At 38.0% G+C, this 24,747-nt stretch overlaps 1 protein-coding gene across 2 annotated transcripts in view; it reads right to left on the reverse strand.

The window, feature by feature from the left end:
* Positions 1-24,747, reverse strand: part of LOC127415236 (ral guanine nucleotide dissociation stimulator-like 1) — a 44,495-nt gene that overhangs the window by 18,721 nt on the left and 1,027 nt on the right. The window contains exon 1 of one of the 2 annotated variants that reach the window (XM_051653899.1): positions 3,186-3,413. The exons of the other annotated variant lie outside the window; for it this stretch is intronic. Within the exon in view, the coding sequence (XP_051509859.1) occupies positions 3,186-3,230 (45 nt within the window). The 5' untranslated portion in view covers positions 3,231-3,413. Of the gene's footprint in view, positions 1-3,185; positions 3,414-24,747 lie in introns of those variants that run through there. 2 annotated transcript variants of the gene reach the window in all.

The raw sequence follows: 24,747 nt of genomic DNA on the forward strand, positions 1-24,747 counted from the left end.
AGAACAAGTATTAATATTTGATTTTGTCATTTATTTATGTAAATGTTTTAATACTAATTAATTTATCTTGTTTTTGAAATGTTTAAATATTTTTTACATAAAAACAAGACAAGGATAATGATTTACAATGCATTTTTTTCCCCAAGATGTGGGAAGACTTTGAATGAACACAGTTGTTTAGATACTTGAGAGACTGTTGCCTAATGCTGTATTGCACACTAACGATGTCACCAGACCTTTTTCCAAACAGATTCCAGAACCCCAGAGAAAAAGTCAGGCTCTACTGTGCCATCGTGGGCCTTTTCTTAGATATGCATTTAAGTTTCACTTACTGTCTTTTGATTATTGTGGAAGTCAGCACAATGTACCAAGACATATTTATAAGCAAGTATTTCTGTAATAATTCAGCCAGGGTCATGCTTTGTAGGCCCAGCAAATGTATCCAGCTCTATCTTGGGTACCAAAAATAATTTATGAATGCCAATACAGACAAAACTCACAAAACCAATAGATGGTGTGTATGCAGGGCCATAACCACCATAGACATTGAGGGGGACATTCTAATTTTCAGAAAAGTATTTGATCAATACATTTTTTTCAATTACCGATTCTTACATTTTTCATTTGGTCACCTCCAGTCTTTTTTTCCCTTTTTTTTATAACAAATCTACAGTACAATATTCATGTGTCTTTAGTTTTAAAGGTGCACTCAGTCATTTTTCGTCATTTAAAAAAGTTTTACTTCTAAAGAAATAAATTGTAATTTTGAAATATATGTATAAAATCATGAGCACTCACATAAGATAAAGACTTCAGTTATATCGGTAACCTTATAAAAGCTGTTTTATTCTACATGGAGAGGGTCCGCACATGGGGGCTGCCATGTTAGAATCACATGACTAGCCGAATACGACTCACTTATTCTCATTAACCGCAATGTTATTGGACACTTTAACTCATGGATTACATAAATCATGGCTGACTCTGAATATTGATTTTCTACAACGACATTGATAACTGAAAACTACTGAATTTGAATGATGCTGCATCCACACTGCTAAGTGTCAGTGTAAGTCCAAGATGTCATATTTAAAAAAATCACTGAGTGCACCTTTAAAAGACCATTTTTGTATATGCCTTTCAAAATCATTGACAATGAGATTCAAGATTAGCATGCATTTCTACAAATGTATACACTAAAATATAATTAGATGACCTTACTTTACCTTTTTTAAGGCAATCGGTTTGCAAGCTTTTTTTAAGTTAACATATGGCTTAAGTAAAGTGAACTTATTTACTTAAATGCAGTTAACTAGTTACAAGTAAACTTAACTCATCTGTGATTAAAGTATTGTTGTTTTTATAAATATATTATTTATATTACAGTATACTATAAGGGAATTTATGACTGAACTCTGGGTTAACCATATGGCACATTGGATTCTCTGCCGTACTTCTTACTGCACATAAATATGCACTTTTGTGAAGTAAAACGGAGTAGAGAAGACTAACTTAAACTTAACAGGCTCCAAGTATAACATCACCCTAATAGTGACTTCAAAAAAATCACAACTATCAACTAGCTAAAACAAAACAACAGCAATAGTCATAACAATTAAAACTATATACATTTTTATTACATATTTTTAATATATTTCTACATAAGTTCCCTTGTCTTGACCAACCATACATAGCTTATTCAAGAGCAAGAGCTTATGGGTATTCCACGCAGCCGTAATTTTGTACTTGATCATTTTGAGTAAGTAGTACTCGAAGTCAAAGTTTAAAGAACGTATATATTTGAGTTATGATTCCAAAATTTCAAGTACTGTTTAATCAGGACCACTTGATTGTTTTTTATTAATGACAACTTTAGGGTAACCTATTTAAAACTAGTAAGAATGGTAAAAACTAAAGCCTAAGTTGAGTCAACTATTTTTTTTTAGATAACTATTAGTATTTAATGTCCATGTTTCTTCCATTTTAAAAGAAAATATCTGTATATTCCTTTCAAATTCATTAACTTAGAGATACAAAACATCTTCCTATCAAGTCTTTCTACTGCAACACATCAAGACTACATCTGCATCTTTATGGGCCTAAAAGAGTAACTGTGCCTGGAATGAAATGGATCAGTTTGTCTGTATTTCCCGGCCCTTTTCCTGTACAGTGTGTTCAGATAAATACTCAGTGGATGAGTCATGCAGTCCTCACTCAAAAACAATGGCAGGAGGTCTGCGCGCTTGCTGCCCGGACGCTGAGTCCACAGTCTATGCGCTGTGCTGCCCCTTTGTACTGTAAGAAATGTTTTCCAAAGCGGCTTTTAAAGCCTGCTCAGCGGAACAGGCAGATATAACAGAGGGTGGGGCTACATGAGGGGAAACAAAATAGTTTTGTTTCCCCAAAAGTTGTGGAGTACTAGAACTGCAGCCATATGTGATGCATCATACTAGATGGGAGCTCTTTCTAGGTTAAGTTGAATTTTTTGGCAGCAGGGACTAAGAGTCTATCTGGATGGATAACATGTCCAAGAAAAATACAACTCTTCCTTTAAACTCCTTTAAATTGGAACATGGATATTTAATACACAATAATAAAAGACCTGAAAAGCATTATGAGAAATTAACTAAACAGTTTAATTGAAAAGTGAAGCTATGGAACATTTTAGTACTCTGTTTAGGTCACTTCAAATCCTGTAAACAAACATCATCCTTTAGATGCTGTCAGTGTTAAAAACAGAAAAGTCTTCTACCCCCCTGCAGCCTGCATACAACAACCCAGTCCGTGAGAAACAGTCCCTCACATAACAACAACAAGGGTCTTTAAGCCCATCTGTCCGCTTTGTTTTCGTCTGCAGACTCACGCCTGGGGGCTATTCATCATCCAACTACAAGTTCTTATTTCTAGAGTGAACTAACGGGACTTTTTCATCTGCCGCCTACGTGGAGACTATCAGATCCAAAGTCATGTCATGCGTGGATGACATAAACAGACGAGTCCAATACATTTTCCTGCGCAACAATGCAACTTAAAAACATTATTTATATTCCCCACGACCCCCTCCCAGACGCTTTCTTCAACCTCCAGTCCAGGCTCTCCCCCCCTCCCGTCTTTCTCCCTAAAAGCTCAACACTGCAAAATCAACAGTGTGCAGAGGGCAAAGAGAACCGTCCGCAACCTCTTACCATTTTAGCTTTCCAAGCGAATTTCATGGTGAGGGCCTCTCTCATCGTCCGGTAGCGTCATTAGAACACAGCATAAGTACAGCAAGAAAGGGAAAACGTTTTCAAGTGTATCGGCCGACTGAACTCGAATTGTCCTCCAGTACACACATGGACCGCCCTATATCTCTCTGGAGTCTTCGGCAGCTCTCTCTCTCTCTGCAGTCAGTCCACCCCCGCTACTCTCCTCCGCCTCACTAGTGAATGACTCAACTCCGCCTACTTCACTCACTGCCTCTCTATTGTATTTCCTTTCCACATCTTTTATTACTGAATTAACAATTATTACGGGACGCTGAGTATGTTCTCTATTAAGTATTTTATTTTCCCGACATAAATAAAGCGCAATAGTGCCCTCTCACTTATTTAGCCGTCTGGGTTCCGGAAGTATTTTTCCCATTCATTTTTCCCATAGACTTTTCATAAAATCCTTCATAAAAGAGCTGTAAGCAATGAACCAAACCAGCCAGCTCCGAGGTAAATCACAACGTCACAAATTTAGTTTTGAGGCAAAAAAGTAGCCTATTGGAAAATCACAAAAGACCTCTTTCATGAGGGCACGGACTTTTATGCCATTGAATAAAAAACGTTCGGTTGTTGATTATGAATATAGAAACAATATATTTAATGTTTATTGCAATGTATTCCGATATGTACAAATAGATATACCGACTCGATTACATCAATCACAGTGCGTCATTGGAGTGGGCGGTTGCTCCGAGGCACGTTTCACGGGCTTGGTTGGACACGGTTCTCTGATTGGTGAAGCTTTCTGTGCTGGACTTGGGTAATGTAGTTTTTTACCATAAATTCCACTATCAAACACAATTTTTAAACCATAAATTTGAGACAGAGCAGAATGATGGCTTCAACGGAAGCATATACCCTCAGTGAACAACCTATGTGCTCATGGTAGGTCTGTCTTTAAAGGTTTATAATTTTTTTATCTATCCCCTTTTTCTCCCCAATTTGGAATGCCCAATTCCCAATGCCAAGTCCTCGTGGTGGTGTAGTGACTCACCTCAATCCGGGTGGCGGAGGACGAATCTCAGTTGCCTCCGCGTCTAAGACTGTCAGCCCACGCATCTTATCACGGCTTCACGCCATCCACCGCGGCATCCACGCACAACTCACCATGCGCCCCACCGAGAGCGAACCACATATAGCGACCACAAGGAGGTAACCCCATGTGACTCTACCCTGCCTAGCAACCGGGCCAATTTTGTTGCATAGGAGACCTGGCTGGAGTCACTCAGCATGACTGTCTTTGAAGGTTTATAAGTTACTGTTAAAAATCAATTGTCTATTGAAAAAACGAATGGGATTTTTACTTCAGAACCAGACTGTTCCACTCTATTGTATGCCGCAGATCATGTATGGTTTTGATTAACTAGCCTGAGGGTAAAGAATGTGGTGAAGAAACTTTTGAAATGCCCAAGCATGTAACATTTTCAGCATTAAAATACTTTCTACTATCCCAGTTTAATATGCAGCGACATCTCTAATTAAGTCATTCATGGGTTAATTTTCTTGAAAACTGTACACTGTGTCTCTGTTTGTTTTGAGTGACCCATCTCAAGAGAGACAATAACATTGACTCGACCAATAGTGTGAGTTAGGGGCAGAACTATCAGTCGGTTCAAGCTAGGAGACAGAAGGGGGGCGTATTCAGAAAGGTGTTTTGAAAACAATGTTTATTTTTGCAATTCCGTATGGTGATGCTAGTGGTGCAGAAATTACATTAGCTTTAAAGAAACAGTTCACAAAAAAAAAAAAAAAAAAAAAAAAAAAAGGTAGGTGCATACACAGAACGTTCAACTAACATTAGTGTATGGTTCCCATTTGGTTATTTCTTTCTTTTTCTTTTTTTTCTAGGAACATTCATTTTAGTTTTTAGTTTTTAATAACCATAAACTAACCTTCCCAGAAGGTTGCAGAGAGGTTTTTGAGTGACAATCTATAAAGAACTTATAAGTAACATTAACATTATTATTAGGTTTTATTTTTCAGAATCATATTTTTCCACTATTAACTATTAATTATCAACTGTTTTATTAATATTTTATTATTATATAGTTCACCCAAAAAATTTAAATGCTGAACTATCCCTTTAAAGGTGCATTCAGTAATTTTTTGTGTGTAGCAAAAATGTATGTAGAAATGGCTTATATTGGCTTACACTGACACCTAGTGACCTGGTGCTGCATCATTCAACAGTTGTTTTCAGTTAGCAGTACTATTGTAGAAATTCACAATGTACATGTAGAATAAAAGAGCTTTTGTAAGGTTACTGATATGACTGAACTTTTAATCTCACATAAGTGGTCATGATTTGATACATATTTTTCAAAATGACTATTCATTTCTTTAGAAGTAAAACTTTTTAAATGAGGGGAAAAAAATTACTTAGTGAACCTTTAAAGACTGACGGTCACAGTTTACAATAAAAATAATAATAATAATCTTCATGCCAATGAAAAGAAAGGTGAAAGATGCTTTAATGTGTCAAAGAGTTCAAACACAACCATGAGAGCTCAAAGTGGAAGAATAGGGGCTTCTGATGGGATTGCATGGCTAAACTCATAGATAATATGAAGAAGGTTGACGCTGGAGATGATAGATTGGTTGAAGGGATTTTCCTAATGTCCCTTATGTGCAGGGCATCTGGCTTTTCATTTGTATGAACCCAGGAACCCAGTAATGAAAAAGTAGACTTTAGCAGGTGTGATGTGTCACACACACTCTTGGGCTTGGAGCTCGTACTTCGAGCTACAGGTAAGCTTCCTTAAGAGCAATTGAGATGCCATAGAGATCCAGTGTGATCATTCATGCAACCACACTGAGGAGCACAATAGAAAGTGGTTCAATGCTCTCTCGGCCCTTCAGTTCTATCTTAACAAGGCCAACGGCGAGATCATAACCCTACAGGCCAGTTTTATGAAGACAGCTTCAAGGAGTTCTTCTCATACAAAAATACAGTACATTTTACAGGCAAGGTTGCTCAATCATGAACATTGAAATTTTCTAATAAATTCCCTTATATTCTTTGTTGTGGTTTGAAGAAGGACTGGTATTTCTGTCATTTTAGCTATTCAGCAGAGAGAAGATTAGAACTAGTAGATTGGTGCAGGAAAGGGTGGTGGTAGTGTTGTGGAAATCTGAACTGGTAACACAAAGGTCATAGGTTTGAATCCTTTTAGAGATAACCTATCACTATTGTGCTTTTGAATAGGAGACTGAACAATCGTTTGCCCAGGGGGACTTTCCCAAATCAATTAGGGTACTGTATATTTTGTAGGATTAAATAACGAGTACTTAACCTAGTGCATCATACTTCAGACACATTAAATGAATACACAAAACTTGTATATTTTACAAAATGTTCAGTTTGAACACAGGTTGCCTTAAAGTTGTTGTTTATCGAGTGTGAAGTTTGATTGTCCTATGTGTCTTGCTTTAATAGAAGTTAATTTAATAGTTGAGTACTGAGGCCACATCCACACTAATATGTTTTCATTTGAAAACACACTGATTTTGCTATGGTTATGCCTCTATTCCACTCTAGAATGGTGTTTTCCTCCACAGAAAATGGAGCCTTTTAAAAAAAAAAGAAGGCTCTCCATTATGGCACACTTGGGAAAACGAAAATGAGTTTTAAAACGAAAACTGATTAGTATGGATACGGCCTAAATTTCACTCTTTAGGACAAAAGACTGTTTTGAGGAGGCCGCCAGTAACATCATTTGTTTACATTTTTGCTTACAATGTAAGAAACTATTTAAAATATGTAAGGTTAGGGCTGGTCCATGGATGCTGAAGATTTTAAATCTAGAATTTCCATTGACAATGGAATTTAGTCAAGGACTGTGGTTAATCCATGTGGTTAATATCCTGGACTGTGGTTAATGTTCTAGAAACAATAAAAAAGATTGTATTAGTAAAAGTGCATATGTTTGTGTGCACAAGAATACCCTGCCAACCTACAGTATCACATGACTCCCTCAAACCACTCTACATCACTCTCAACGTCATGCACCATTAGCTGCCTACAGTCACAACAAATTCAATATAATGAAGTGTGCTTTAGCAGGGACCCCCTCCCACGTACAGAGGAGTTGTCTGGTCGCAGCCAGGCCAGCGAGGGCAGCGGGGCTCCAGGGGGAATCCCTCATTCTCCTGGATCTGCTCCAGTTCCCAGGCTGGTTTGACTTGGTGTCCCCTGCTCTGCTTGTCCTTAGGGGCTCTGGGAAGCATGGAGGAGCACTGGGAGAGGCCGTGACCTCTTGGCCCCCCTCAAGGGATAGCTGTTTGCCCTCAAAAGGGAGTGATGTCATCACAGTGCACAACAACAAGGCCTGACAAATGTCAGGCGCTCGGGGTGGACGCGGCTGACGCACACACACACATCTCACACACAGCGAGATCCCCAGTGATTAGATAGACATAGTTTGTATGTGCCATGATAAGAGCACCACACCACTGCATAGAAGTAGTGATGCCAATCTCTAAAAGAAACATCTCCATGTTGAAAAATTCAACATACTGTAGCTGGTCACTAGCAAATGTTGTGTTCCCTTACGATTCAGTACACTTGACATTGCGTCCTGCTGACACATATGGGAAGTGTCCTTCTAAATGACCTAGTTGAAACCCTGCTACAATAATGCCAATTCTAATATTGGCTATGGTGTTTGAGCCCCACCCTCTTAGGCGCAAAGCTGTCTGCTATAAAAGTGGTCGCGAAAACACCATTCCTCAGAAATTCAGCGATTCATCTCTATATAAACCAAATTATAATGCCATGTAAAGAACCCTATTTGGAACACTGGAAAGAAGAAACTAAAAGCCAAAGTAGATTAGAATATTATCTGGCCCTAAAAAGAGATTATGAATCGGCAGAATATATCTCTACTGTCAGAGTTAAAAAGCAGAGACAGATCCTAACCAAGTATAGGCTCAGTGACCATAAATTGGCAATCGGAAAAGGAAGACACAAAAAATCATGGCAACCAAAAGAAAACAGAATATGTGGTCACTGTTTGACAGCATGCATGTATATGATATACTGTACATACATAATCAATATAAATCAATCTTAATGTTATATTAATGTTTATATTACGTTATACACTCACACCCCACACCCACTCTGACCTTCACACAAACACCAACACCTCCTGCAACCCCACTCCTCCCCCCTCCTGTTACTCAGCCTGCACTTAAGATCAGTGAAGATGATGTGAGCCGCATCTTTCGACAACAAAGGATAAGGAAAGCACAGGGCCCAGATAGCATTTCACCTGCATGTCTTAGATCCTGTGCTAACCAACTGGCCCTCTTCACACAGATCTTCAATAGATCACTGGAGCAGTGCGAAGTTCCATGCTGCTTCAAACGTTCCACTATCATCCCCATCCCAAAGAATCCAAAAATCACAGGACTTAATGACTACAGATCTGTCACCCTGACATCTGTGGTCATGAAATCATTTGAGAGACTGCTGTTGGCCCACCTGAAGAACATCACTGGACCCTTTCTAGATCACCTTCAATTTGCTTATCGAGCAAACAGGTCTGTGTATGATGCAGTCAACATTGGATTGCATCATATCCTGCAACATCTGGACAGACCAGGGACATATGAATAGATCCTTTTTGTGGACTTCAGTTCGGCTTTCAACACCATCATCCCAGCTATACTCCAGAATAAATTACACCAACTCTCTGTTCCCATGTCTATCTGTCAGTGGATTACCAGCTTTCTGACAGACAGGCAGCAGCTTGTGAGATGGGAAACTCACTTCCAGCACCTGTACAATCAGCACTGGTGCCCCCCAGGGATGTGTTCTCTCCCCACTACTCTTCTCCCTCTACACCAGTGACTGCATCGCCAAGGACCCCTCTGTCAAGCTCCTGAAGTTTGCAGACGACACCACTGTCATAGGCCTCATCTGAGATGACGATGAGTCTGCATACAGAAGGGAAGTTAAACAGCTGGCTGTCTGGTGCAGTCAAAACATCCTTGAGCTGAACACGATCAAAACGGTGGAGATGATTGTGGACTTTAGGAGGAACACCCCAACACTGACCCCCCTCACCATTCTAAACAGCACTGTGGCAGCAGTGGAGTCATTCAGGTTCCTGGGCACTACCATCTCACAGGACCTGAAGTGGGAGACCCACATTGTACTTCCTTCGCCAGCTGAGGAAATTCAACCTGCCACAGGCGCTGCTGATACAGTTCTACTCAGCAGTCATTGAGTCTGTCCTCTGCACTTCAATAACTGTCTGGTTTGGTTCAGCTACGAAATCAGACGTCAGAAGACTACAAAGGACAGTTCGGACTGCTGAGAGGATTATTGGTTGCCCCCCCCCAACTATACACTTCCAGAGTGAGGAAAAAGGCTGGAAAAATCACTCTGGACCCCACTCACCCTGCCCACTACTTTTTGAACTGTTGCCTTCTGGCCGACGCTTCAGAGCTCTGAGCACCAGAACCGTCAGGCACAGGAACAGTTTTTTCCCTCAGGCTATCCATCTCATGAACAGTTAAATTGCCCCATTGAGCAATAACTATGTGCAATACACAGTTTAGTCTTTCTTATATTTATCCAACACATCCAACCTCTTCTGCCATTTCATTCCTCTGAAAAAAAAAAAAAAACAACATTTGCACTGTACATAACAGATTTGTATTTACACTGTACATAACAGATTGTATTAGATTTGCACTGCCCATGTGTATGTGTGTATGTATGTATGTGTGTGTCTGTACGTATGTGTATAATTAGTTTTTATTTTTTTATTATTATCTATGTCTTGCTGCTGTTTTTGTATTGTTTTTGTATTGTTGTACACTGGAAGCTCCTGTCACCAAGACAAATTCCTTGTATGTGTAAGCATACTTGGCAATAAAGCTCATTCTGATTCTGATTCTGATTCTGATTCTGATATCACTGTTATTGTGTACTGTCCAAATATTTGGACAAAATTTTATTGTGATGCTTTGGCAACATTTGTTTCTCCAAATTTTCATGCCAGTAAAGCCCCGTTGAATTTAATTGAACTATACTGCAGCAGCATCCATCAGCATTGTTGATTAGCAATCACCCGCATTCTTCAGGAAATGCACATTTTGACTTTGAAGTAAACATTCAAATAAATGGTCAGGTTATAGTTTACCCTTGCCTATTTCCTTGGGTTCCTTTATAGTCAAACACATACAAAAGAAATGCTGGAATCACCACAGGCCTATTTCAGTTTTGGGCATCAAAAATAAAAAAATTGTCCAGGAATCTGAGTGGTTTTCAGCAGGTCTGTTTTAAATAATATCTGTTCTAACCAGTAGTAGCCTAATATTGAGTAATATAAATAATGTATATATACATATATAATGATAGTATAGTCAAAGATTTGTGCATTTTGACATTAGTCAGAATATTTCTAAAGCATAATTGAAACAGCATTATTCTTATTTCAACTCCATATATCAATTTAACATTCAACAGCACACTTTATTCAGAGGCATATATTTGTGTGTGTGTGTGTGTGTGTGTGTGTGTGTGTGTGTTTGAGCGCGCGCACATGTCCATCATGCAATCAGATGAAGCAGATTCAAATTTGCTTCGTCCCGCCCAAAACGACCAATGCCGGATGTATCATAATCGCTGAAAGAGCAATAATTGGTCACATGTTTGACAAGTTTGACAAATGTCAAATGGTTGGCAGAGCTGTCTCTACTCAACGGCTGTGATGGTTGGGCAGGGGCGGACTAGCCAATGGGAGAACCGGGACTTTTCCCGGTGGGCCGGCTGCGAAACGGGCCCGAATGGGCCGCCGCGTTATGCAGAACGGGCCACAAAACGGTGCAGCGATATGCAGAAAAGGACAGCGACTCACAGAGCGATCGCATTGTGTCAGAAGATTGGATTATACTACACGAGCTGTATGGAGTCATTTTATGGACATTTGTTGTGCTTTTTGAAGCCGAAGGGCTGGACTCCATTTACTGCAACTGTTTAGAAGAGAGCTCCCCTGGCAGTAATTTTTGGTTGAACTATTCCTTTATTCACAGTCATAGCCCCTGTCACTTTCCTGATAGTAAAATTTTATCTTGTGACTGTATGCAAAGATTGCTGAAATCACACATTCTGATCACATCTACATTACCTTGTCTTCAGGCTTTTTATCTGCAACCTGCACTCATTGCTGGGCACAGCCTCATATCTTTGGTTTATTAACATCAGGACTGGGACACTTCCCTTGAAGTGACATTGAACTTGGTTGAAGTTTGGGTTGTGGAGTTTAGTGGCCATGACATAAGTCAAAATATTGCTAATCGTCTTCATCAGCTGCTCCTGTGCTTCACAAGTGTGGAACAGAGTATAGACTCCCAATACACATTCATTGCATTGGGGGATAAGGTCTCAAAATGACTCTTATTGCACATAAATGGGCAAAAGGCAGATTCTGCTAGTATATGTTACAAAGACTCCTGTACTCATGTAAAAATTAGGCCAACTTTTGAATTGTGACATGCCCCCCCTGCTAGAGCAAAGACATTACTGACTCAGTACACAGACAGTAAAAAGGAAATGGTAGGCTAATCTTATCATTTATAGGTGAAAAAAGTTTGCAGTGGGATACTTTTAACAGAATCCACTCGGTCTGAGTGAATTTTAACAGTATCCATTCAGTTTCTGTTTCCAGTTTCGCCATGCAATGAATGTGTATGGTGGGCTATTTATGTTTCCTACTTGTGGAGCATAGGAGTAGCTGCTGGAGATGATCAATATATTGGACTTACAGCATGGACAGTACAACACAAAGTTCTACCAAGATTCAATATCACTTTAAAGGATAAAGCTGGTGTAATTTTGTACTTTTTGTAAACATGGTCTGTGAAAAGAGCAAAAACTGCATTGCTTTTCTGTTACTAACAACTATGGTCCATCTCACCACCACCAGAAATACTTCATATCATGTAACTAATTGAACTTCATGGTATTCTAAAATTAAAACAAGTCACAAACTTGCAATTTTGCTTTGATCTGCATAATTTATCGTTACGATGACATTTCATGAAGTTGTTTCCCAGAAAAGTGTAATGATGAATTAAGCTGATCAAAGAAAAAATATAGGTCTGTTACTTGTTTTCACAGGTTTTTGGAATACAGCAGGGTTTAATTAGTTACATAATATAAGGTGTTTCTGATGGTGGCTATATGGGCCATAGCTGAAATGCACTGTAGGTTTTGCTCTTTTCATAGGCCATGGTGACAATAAGCATAAACGTACAAACCCCATTTCCAGAAAAGTTGGGATATTTTGTAAAATGCAATAAAAACAAGAATATGTGATTTGTCCATTCTTTTAAACCTTTATTTAACTGACAAAAGTACAAAGAAAAGATTTCCAGTGTTTTCATTGACCAACTTAATTGTATAAATATAATTTTTTTTTGCATTTGATGCCTGCATCCCATAAAAAAAAATTAAAAAGAAAGTTGGGACAGAGCCATGCTTACCACTGTGTTACTTCCCCTTTCCTTTTAATTACACTTTTTAATTGTTTGGGAACCGAGAATACTAATTGTTGCAGTTTTGCAAGTGGAATTATTGCCCATTCTTGCTTGATACAAGATTTCAGCTGTTCAACAGTCCGTGGTCATCATTGTCTGATTCTCCTCTTCGTGATGCGGCATACATTTTCAATAGGAGACAATTCTGGACTGCAGGCAGGCCAGTTGAGAACACGCACTCCATTTCTACAAAGCCACGCTGGTGCAGAATGAGGCCTGACATTGTCTTGCTGTAATAACCATTGACTTTCTGGGAAAAGATGTCATCTTGATGGCAGCAAATGTCTCTCTAAAATCCCAATATACGCCTCCACGTCAATGGTACCTTCACACCTATGCAAGTCACCCATGCTGTGGGCACTGATGCACCCCCATACCATGACAGATGTTGGCTTTTGCACCTTTCGCTGATAAAAGTCAGGTTGGTCACTTTCATCTTTGACACAGAGAATTCGACGTCTGTTTTTCTAAAAAACAAGCTGAAACGTGGACTCATCTGACCACAGCACAGATTTCTACTGTCTTTCGGACCATCCGAGATGAGCTTGGGCCCAGAGAACTCGGCGGCGTTTCTGCATAGAATTGATGTATGGCTTTCTCCTTGCGTAACAGAGTTTCAAGTTGCATTTCTTGATGCAGCGGCAGACTGTGTTAAATGACAACTCCCAAGACCATGTGGCTATATTTAACACAGTAGCGTGAAAATTTTTCATGCAATGCCGGCTGAGGGCTCGAAGGTTATGCACATTCAACAGCGGTTTCCGGCCTTGCCCTACACGGACTGAGATTTCTCTGGATTCCCTGAATCTTTTCACAATATTATGCATGGTAGATGGTGAAAGACCTAAATTCTTTGTAATCTTACGTTGATACATTTTATTTTTAAATGTTTGACAGTTCTCTCACAAAGTGTTGAGCCACAACCCACCTTTGCTTGCAAAGACTAAGCCTTTGGTGGATGTTCCTTTTATACCCAATCATGATACCCTCACCTGTTACCAATTCACCTGCTTGTTGTGAATGTTTCAAAACGGTGTAACTTGAATATTCTATAAACGTTTCACTCTAATTTTGCCCCTGTCCCAACTTTTTGTGTGTGTGTGTGTGTGTGTTGCAGGCATCAAATTAAAAATGTGTTTATATTTAAAAAAAATATAATCAAGTTGGTCAGCCAAAACATTAAAAGTAATTTATTTGTACTTTTGTCAATTAAATAAAGGTTCAAGAGAATTAACAAATCACAGATTCTTGTTTTTATTGCATTTTACAAAATATCCCAACTTTTCTGGAAATGGGGTTTGTACATTTAAAGTGCCTCACCACTATGCCATGAAATAAATTAATATAAATTAACACCCCCTGAGTTTAAACCCTCTGACATATGTGATGTGTGGTTAAGCATGTGCTAAAATAATACAGAAAATTATTCTTTAAAGTAGTCAACTGTACTATAATTTTACTATTTAATTTTTATACACTTGTAAAACTTGTATACTTGCATTTTAATGTGTAAAGACAGGATTGCTGATGTAAATCCCTTAAATGTGAAGAGATTTGCTTTCAAAAGCAACTTGTGATGTAGTTTGAGATCTTGAGCATTTTGATATTTTCAAAATGAAAGCTGAATAGTGTAAATAGAGATTTACAGTTTGTATGAATTACTTGGGGACCTATTTTGCAATAATTATTGAAATTTGTACATCTTCATACCTATATTTAAACAAAGAATGTGTAAAAACTGGTCAAATCCTTAAAATGTCTGATTGTGTAAATATACAGAAATTTCTCTTTGAATGTAGCTACTTATTAAAGGAATAGTTTGGTATTTTGAACTCTGGGCCCAAATGACATGTTTTCGTTCATGATCGCTATTAGTAGAAACCAGAACTTCGCTAGCTCCCTTTTCCATCTGTCCGGTAACGCCAATCCCCCTCCTAATCTACTGCATCGGCATACGCGTTTTTGAAAACAATGATAAACGTTGTTTTGCAAGACACAACGCTCACAGTGTAATCATACCGGTGTCAGTATGTTATCTTGAAAAAATAAAGGTCAGCAGTAATATTTGGATTCTTCTGGCTCTTGTGGAGCTTACATTGGCTGAGAAGGTAGTGCGTCTTTGAGAAAAAATAGTTCCTATCCAAATAGCACACAACCATTGACAGAAATCTTGTTTTTCTAATAATTTTTGTAAATTATGTACTGACACTGGTATGATTATACTGTGAGGGTCATGTTTTGAAAAGCATTTATCATAGTTTTCAAAGAATGTCGCATATGCCCATGCAGTACAGTAGGAGGGGGCTTCCCGGAGTTACCGGACAGGTGGAGCAGGGGAACTAGTGAAGTTCTGGTTTCTACTAATAGCGATAATGAAAGCGTGTCATTTGGGCCCAGGATTCAAAATATTGAACTATTCCTTTAAGTATTTCTACTTATTTCCTAGTTTGTTTGTTTGGTTTTTTTTTTTAACATAAAAAAACTGTATTTTGGCAGTAAAACACTTTATCGAACAATTGTATAAAATAACTACTGAATACCTTAAATTTACAGAGATTGCCTTTTAATGTAGCTATTTTTCATGTGTTCTGACATAATAAGCTTGTTTTTCCACTGTCAAATGAACATTTTTAACAATAAATATTTGTTCGCAATTCACTAAAATAACTTGTTAATGCTATAAATTAAAAGTACATATTCTGTGTTTATACATTGTGTTGTAGTTTTTTACTTGGAGAAACAAAATTCTTACAGGAAATAACTGTAGGTAGATGTGGCAGTTGCATAAAGTAACTACAAAATACCTTTAATTTACAGAGTTGGTCTTAAATGTAGCTATTTTTGATGTACTATACTTGTTTTTCCACTGTCCAATGAACTTTTAAAAATATAATAGTTCTGTAAAATGACTCATTAATACTGTAAATGTGCAGACATTTGTTTTATATACTTATTGAGTTTTTATACATTATTTCATAGTTACTGTACATTAAATTTGTAGATAGACTGGGCAGTTTCATTAAGAAACCAATAAAAGCCCTACATTTACAGAGATTACTTGTTTTTAATGTATTTTGACATAATATATCTGTTTTTTCACTGTTTAACGTTTATCAACGATAATATACTGTAATTTAATTAGTTTTGACTGTAAAATCTGCTCAGTATTTTTTTTATTTATTTATATTTATATATATCTTTATTGCATGTAATTTTGTGGTATGGTTATTTACTGTAATTTGGCGGTATCCATCTGTCTGACTGTCTTTTTTTTTTACAGATTTGTTTCTACAGTGTTGGTCTGATCTTTTAGAAAAGTAATAACACACCTCTACTCAACAAACTGCACAGTTTGAGGTATCATCCATGTCTGTATGTGTGGGATGAGTTAAATTTTTATCCAGCAAGACTTTCTTGGTGAACCAGCATCAATAGGAACTTTGAACAGCTAAAAACAGCTGAAAAACAAATGCATATTGGTCAGCAGCATGGCTGTGATTAGCACCAAACCAGTTCTTACCAGCATAAACCAGTGTGCTGGTTCAAACTGGTCTTTTCAGCAGGTATAAACAAATAGGGCTGCACAATTAATCAAATAAATTATATAAATAATAACAGCTGCCAAAATTGTCTGATCATGAATGTTGATTGAAGCATTCCATTAAGTACTCCTGTTGCATTAAAAGTTTATTTGTGTGTTACTTTTGCAATGGTTTACCATCAAAATCAATCACTGACATATTTGTTGCTCACATTGTTTAAAGTTTATTTAAAATAATCTGTTTTGATTTTCATGCTGCTAAGAGGGCCAATGTGTAGTTCAGGCAACATCTTGGAAAAAGTCATTAATGAACATAGTTCTCAGCTTTTTTTGGATGTGTAGTCAGGGATGCAAACTCATGAGAGGTGAAAAAGTCATAGCAGGTGTCCTAGATGTATATTTTTAGTTGACTTGTTTGTCGTATTGTAGGCTTTTTTGTTATTTTTAAAGCTTTTTAAAGTGTATAAGCTTAAAGGAATCCTTTCAAGTGATTTTAATAAGGAAATTGTAGAAAATCCTACCAAACAATTTGGGCAAATTAGCTTAATAAAAGGTGACTTTAGCTGAAAGATGAGTAGTTTGCATCCCTGCAGTCAACATTAAAAATATGGCATGCAAAATAAGTACTGTAATATAAACAATTACAATATCAAGGGTAACACATGACAGCTAATATGAATATTGGGGGGAAATGTGTACACCTCAATAATTGATCTGTATATGGTCCTGATTACATCCTTAAATTAATTAATAATGTCTGTTTGCCTGATTTGCGAAGTAACCTGTTAACAGACCAATCATCTGACATGGAAACAACCTTACAGGGCAAGATATTTAATTTGTCTAGTGTTTTTCCCTGGTGTTCAGTTTGACATGGGGATAAAGAGGCATGGGGCTGGGCTTAGGAACAAGCTTATAGGGGGAGTCTTGGAGGGCATGTATAGACCTCTAGGGGGGCTAAAGACATCTATTCTGTCGACACCAAGTAAACTCCCCAACAGAGACACACATTCCAGGAAATCTCCAACTTCCTGCCTGCTGCCTTCCAACTCTAATGTGCCTTTCGTCATCGTACCTGACTGAAGAGGCAGCTATCATGTCCACACTGACAATTACAGTAGCAAAAATCTGCTGGACAAATAAAATTCTGGACTTGCCAGTTCACTGCATGTATGGGAAGATATACAGTCAGATTTAGGACAGCTGTTGCTCTATCGTCACAGGGAGAGTTATAGGCAGGGCTGATGCAGGCAGTGTGAGCTGGATCAGAACACTGGAGCTAGAGGGTGCTGGGAGGAGACCTTCAGTGGTGGCGTATCTGTCTGTGTTATGATGTGCCAGGCAGGCATAGACACTAAGAGAAACTCAAGTTCTTCTTTGCGGTTGCAGTTTGTGGTGGCACTGTCTAATAGAAAGCTCAAGATAAGCTAGAATCTGTGATTCACAATTCTCAGGAATCTGTGATTCACAATTCTCAGGAATCTGTGATCCATTGTTGCCATAACACCAAAGCAACAACACAGTGAAGATAATTTTTTTGCTTTAACACATACATTTTCAAATGAGTAGAAATCGTAGAAATTCACTATTCACAGTTAGCCATGATTAATTCAACCCATGAGTAAAAGTATCCGGTAACAAGGCGGTTCCTGATATTTAGTGAGTAGTATTCGTCTGGTCATGTGATCCCAACATGGTAGCCCCCATGAGGGGACCCTCTCCATGTAGAACAAAACAGCTATTATAAGGTTACTGATATGACTTGAGTCTTCATCTCATGTAAATGGTCAAGATTTTATACATATGTTTCAAAATTACTTTTATTTTTAAAATAACTTAAAATTTCTTTAGGAGCAAAACATTTTAATGAGGAAAAAATACTGAGAGCACATTTAAGATTTAAACTTTTTGACTCATTATTTGAGCAGACTGCCAAGAGTTAACATGTTTTAACATAATTAACAAAATTGGCACATACATGCAAAATAAAAGTTTGTATTTTTTTATTTCTGAGATAACAGGACGCCTCTCGCTGAATTAAACATGCAACATAATAAGGTAATGTGACAACCATCTAGAATACTATACGGTTTTAAATGTATTGCTAAGTTCGAAAGAGCACACTACAATACTTTGAAAACTAAAATAAAAAAATAATAGGAAGTGTTCAGTATAACTCTGCAGTATGCAGTATGTATCCTATTCATACTCAAGTATTCTATTTGTACATTTTATGTGAAAGCTGTTTCTTTTCCACCAAATATTATCAACGCAATTTAATATCGCAAAAACATTACTGTAATCACTGCACACAGATGAATGAAGATCTGAAAGTTCTTGAGCAGCTTCAGAGGTTTTCAAGTGAAAGAAAACTGAAACAAAACAAAGAAGAAAGCAACATCTTCCCTGATGAGCACCATCAGAAGCACAGACTAAATATATACCTCAGTGGAAACTTTGTCATTGTGAAATATGTGGTAAAAATATTTGTTTGCATCCTCTGGAACTGTAAAGCACTCTCATATACATACACTTCCCAGAAACTCGACCGTCATTCCTCACTGATGCAGGAGAGGAAGAGATAAAGTTTGTGAGAGAATGAGTGTTTTTGTTCCTCAATACTTGTATTTTATATGTCCAGTAGTGGGCAGTGTGGAACGATTTGCTCAGAGTTGGCATTAGCAACTTCCAGACAGAATTAATTTAATTGCTAAGAGTTATGATCTGCTCTAATGCCAGTTTGGGTGTTTTACACTTTATCCAAGAAACAATTCATGTGTTTGATACAACAACAACACTTGTTAGTTTTCTTTCTTATTCAGTAGGCTATCTTCCTCATTTACCTAATTTCCACCTATTTCTGCAAATTTTTCTAAAAAAAATGTTATAGAACATTTCAAGGACTGTTCGTTGGTGACGTCAAGTGATGTCACTGTTCCATTAACATTTCCTGCTTGTCAAACAGAGACCATTTAGCAGAGACTGGCCACTTTTATTAAAATGTATGGAAGAGATTGGAACGCCCAACGGCAGCTAACGGTCAATGAAGAAAATACAGCCTCATCGCCGCTGCCTTTAAACACAGAGCGTGCCTCTCCTCGGGAGACCGGTCTCTACCTGCTGGCGTCTTCGCGGGTCCAGGAACGGAGCGGTGAGGGTCTGGTGCGAGTTAGATGTGTCTCCGGACCCACACCCCCTGGCAGACTGAGTGTACAGTCAGCATTAAGATTATTGTAATCATTAAAGTCTGGGTTCAGTATGCTTGGTGATTGGTCTAAAACAGGAATAATCCTGGACTGCATTCTTTGATGACTAATATATGGCGAAAAGTTGTTTGTGCGAGTTGGTTGGTGTTGTTAATCTTCCCCTTTGACCTGCACCTAATAAGCTTTAATTAGCCAGTGTGATCTGATTTGGACCCCCCACTTTAGCCAAACCATCTGCCACGATAGATAGATAGATAGATAGATAGATAGATGGATGGATGGATGGATGGATGGATAGATATATAGATAGATAACAACTAAAGGTCCTGTCTATCACACTGTCTAACTATCTTAACTCTCTCAGACAGTTCTGGAGAGTCTGTCTGACTATGATTCTACTGATTCAGTCTGCCAAGATTGTTTTCTGATCAGACACTATTGGACCCGACCTTGTCTGTTTGAATCTCAGCCCTCCCTTGCCTCTTTCCTCATCCCTCTTTATTTCCTCTCTTGCCACTCTGACAGAGGGGGCAGTAAGTCAGTCCACATGACTGGGATCAGGCCAGCCACTGAGAGAGAAAGAAAGAATGGGGGGTCTGTAGGAAGGTGGGGGTAGTTATTGTTTTTTAGCTGTGTGGGGCTAAAGAGGTCTCTGTACGTATGTTTGTGTAACTGCTGCAGTGAACACACACACACACCTGTCATCTACCACAGCTTAGATGATTCACAGACCTCCCTGAACGTGAGTTTAATAGCACATGGACAAAAACACACCCACTTCTTCTGTTGTTTTTTCCATCACACATTTCACACACTCTGGCGCCCACTGATCCTCCCTGTATAACCCCTTGTGTCCATCTGGGCTATTAACTTTCTGCTCCAGTTGAGTGATTTGCCCCCTTTGGACTTCAGCCTGAAGCATGATGTCAGAATGAGGGTGACAACAGTCATATTATCAGCTATTATTAACTAGTGCCATCACCATATACTCACTGAACCAAACTATACTGTGGAATGTCAATAGTGCAGACATGCAGACTGACAAATCTATGGAAAATACTTTCCATTTTAAACTGTTTTTTACCGCAATACCTAAAGAGCATAAGCATTTCAGAGCCATGTAACAGACTGTAGCAAACTTGCTCAGGATATTTAAAAGCTGTTGTCTCACACTATGCCTCACAGGAAACGCAGGTTTGAATCCAGCCTCTCATTCTCTCCCACTTTCCTGTCTACCTCTCCTGCCCTATAAATTAAGGCTGTACAAGCCCAAAAATAAAATAATAAAAATAGCAAAAGCATGTTATGCATGTAATGTTTAGGAAAAGCCTGAAGCCCCTGCTCCAAGCTACCTGCATGCTCCATTCCTCCTAAATCTAAAAATCTACCATTATGCATTTTTTGTAACTATTCATAAGACATTGGAGAATGGAGAGGAAATTATTAGGGATAACGGGATCGTTGCAGGCCAGGTTACTATAAGGCACTTACAATAGAAGTAAAAGGGGGCCAGTCGATGAACATTAAAATATGAACTGTTTCAAAAGTATAGCTACAAGGCATGAACATAATACCTGTAATCATGATTTTACTGTGATAAAATCACTTACTCTGTTTAAAGTTAAATTCAAAATTACATTGTTGTTGTCATGAAGACGTAATGTCGGTAAACCCTGTAATCTGGTAAATGCCATAATATTGTTAAATCTCTGATTTTATCACACTAAAATCATGTTAACACATATAATGTTTACGTCTTGTGGCTCTAATTTTGAAAAAGTTTATTTTAATGTTTTTAGTCAGGCCCCATTGACTTCCATTGTAAGTGCCTTACTTTAACCGTGATTTTTTCTTTTTTTTTCTTCTTTTTTTTTTTTAAATAAATGAGAGGTATGTCCACAAATGCTTTCAATTTATGTTAACTTAAAAAAAGCCTCCTTAACTACTTTTTCCATCTTATTTTCTAACTTAAAGTTAAGAATATTTTTTATTCCCGAAAAGACTTCTAAAGAATGTTCTGCATGAATTACACTTAGGAACATTCTTACTAACTTCTTATCATATATCCTAAGAACTTGATTTTTTCATAAGGTGATTTTCATGAATCTAGCCCCAGATTCAAACCTAGCTCTCTCAAATGAGCACCTCAGCTCAACATGAATGAAGCATGTGTGTTAAATACTAGGCCATGGCTCTGACCTCTTTTGCACTTCTTCGTTCACTTTTTACAGGGCTTCATTCATTACTATAGTTCTTGTGCAAGATCTGACAGTCCTTGTGTTTGTTACCAGTTCATAAGAGTTGCATAATTTAGTTCTCCAAGGTTACACGTGACTTACTCAGCACAAGCAAGGAAACACCAGCTAGCAACAATCAATGTCACTTTCAACAAACATCTTCCACAGTTGCTTCAAGCTGATGGCAAAAAGAGAAGTGATGCGAAAATGGAGAATGCTTTGTGTTTGCTTCTTATATTCAGCATAATTCCCGACATGCGCTTGGGGTCTGCATAAAGCTTCCTTAATGTGGAATAGCAGTAACCCATATTGCCATCTAGTCTGAATATGTCAGGGCATTGACCCTTGTCACTTGACTACAAAGGTTTTTCTCCTTTGTACTGAGTCTTTGCTACATCAAGCAAAAAATTCACAGCTATATCAGCATTTATGGCTGGTAGAATGTGCGGGGAGCGATGTGGGGCATCTTGACCCATATTACTTGAACTTTGCTCATCTTCCTCATTAAGGCCACAAAAAACAAAGCCATTATTGACAATTAAAGCCCTATCACACTTTAACAAGCGGGTTTTGTAACTATGAGGGAGAGATATTTAAAGCAGTGATTAAGGATATGTGCAGTGTACAGTAAAGTCGTAAAAACGAATGTAAAAACAGGAGCATTACGCAACATTCTCTTGTCTCTGAGTAAGCAGATGACGAGGTTTATGAAGCGGTTATGGAAGGAAAGGACTGGTATACAGGATAAATAATAGGGTGCCTATAAGTGAGGTTACGAGGTGACTTGGGAATGGGACACAGAAAGAAAGAGAGAGAGAGAGAGGGAGAGAGAGAGAGAGAGAGAGAGAGAGAGAGAGGAGGGGGACTATTGGAGCTGAGGTGAAAGGTGAACCGGGGTCCTACATGCCAAAATTGATAAACTGAGGGTTTCAGAGCTGTGGGACGTTTGTGGGAAAATAAATTTTGTGTCGGTCTGTGTTTGTGCGTTCTCTTGCAGTTTTGTGCATATTTGTGTGTTTGGTACATGACCGAATGTGTTTGAATGAATGTGAGAGAGAGTGTGTGAACTATGTTAAGTATGTGTGTGGAATCTATGGGTGAGCGTGGGATAGAGTGGCATGGGGGGGGGGGGGCATTCTATGGCCTCATAGTCAAAGGAACAATACACGGAAACTCTCCGGTGTGAGAGAAAGAGAATTGAACCAGGATGTCGGATAAGAAGGATGGATCTCTCCCTCTCTTCTACCACACATTATAAATGTGCTGATAAATATCTTATACTACCAGTAAAAAGTTTGGGTATACCAACTCATTCTTTATTATTACTATATTTCACATTTTTGAATAATAGTAAAGTTATCAAAACACTATGAAATAACACAACTGGAAGTATTGGAATTATGTAACCAAAAATGTGACCCAAAAATGTATGTAAGATTCTATTTAAAACTTAGCTTATGTTTTATCTACTTCAAAGAGCCACCATTTGCCTAGCCACCATTCACCTGGTTATACTTAAACAGTATTAGAGTTGGTTGCGTTTTCGCATCTATTTAAATAAAAGAAATCCATTTAAAATCAAAATTATAAAATAAGATATTATTTAATATATAATTAAATATATATAATATATTCCCCTCCTATTCTTAAAAAAAAAAAAAAAAAAAGCCCAAATTTGATGTTACAGTGAGGCACTTACAATGGAAGTGAATAGGGCCAATTTTTTAAGGGTTTAAAGGCAGAAAAGGGAACCATATAATTTTATGAAGGCACTTTTAATAATTCTTATGTTAAAACTTGTGTATTATTTGAGCTGTAAAGTTGTTTAAATTGTTGTTTTAACTGTCATTATGGTTTTAGGGTTTACAACGTTACTTCATCATGGCAACGAAGCTGTAAAATTGGATATACTTAACACAGAAAAGGTGAGAAAATGATTTCATCACACTAAAATCATGTTAGCACAAATATTGTTTAAGTCTTGTGGCTGTACATTTGAAACTGTGAGTATTTAAACGTTTACGGATTGGCTTTATTCACTTCCATTGTAAATGCGTCATTATATCCTAGATTTTTGCTTCCTTTAAAGAAAAGGAGGGACAAAATAATTTTTTGTGTTAATCAACATTATGCCAAAAATGTGAGTTTAACTTGTATTGAACTGTGAATTTTCCTTTAAGCATGCATGTACATCTTTAGATCAAAACATTTAAAAAACGAGAAACATTAAGTCAAGCGTTACCAAACTTTTGACTGGTAGTGCATGTAGCTTTACACATTTGTAAAACATTATGTAACCATCTAATGCATTGACATATTTGTTTAAGCTGTCAAACACAGACACATAACCCCCCCACCCCCCACCCCCCACTTGACCTTCACATCTCCCTCTCTGAGTGTCCACCATTTATAACACCAGCTAACTACAGTATGTCCAAATCTTTGCTCCTATCCAGAGAATATGTTATGATGCTAAGGCTCTTTCTGTGGAACACAATGATGCTGTTTCCCTGAATTGAAAGTGTGCTGGTCAGTGGGTGGTCAGACAGACGGAGTCACTAGCAGTCAGCTCCACCGTGTGACTATTAAGAAGTGCTGACAGAGAGAGATTTTCCCGCTTTGCACCCACACACACACCCATCACTGCCAAACATTAATAAAAACACACATACACACCTCATCCTCTTAACAAACCCTACTGGTCAATGTACTGTGTATGTGGCCAAACAAATCTAAGGGCTTTCATGTGGTAAAAATTCATTGTTGTTTTTCATTTACTCCCCAAAGGTTTTACATATTTCCTGAGTGGATTGGCTCACCCCTTATGTACACTTTAAGCTAATTATAAAACTACATCCTCAACCCTTACAGACAGATTGTATGACATTGCCTGGCCCATTTACAGTATGAATCCTTTTTGCTTGTATAAATAGGTTTAAATAGGTTTTAGCACTTTTTCAGAA

This window comes from Myxocyprinus asiaticus, chromosome 24 (genome assembly GCF_019703515.2).
Source record: "Myxocyprinus asiaticus isolate MX2 ecotype Aquarium Trade chromosome 24, UBuf_Myxa_2, whole genome shotgun sequence".
NCBI lineage: Eukaryota > Metazoa > Chordata > Actinopteri > Cypriniformes > Catostomidae > Myxocyprinus > Myxocyprinus asiaticus.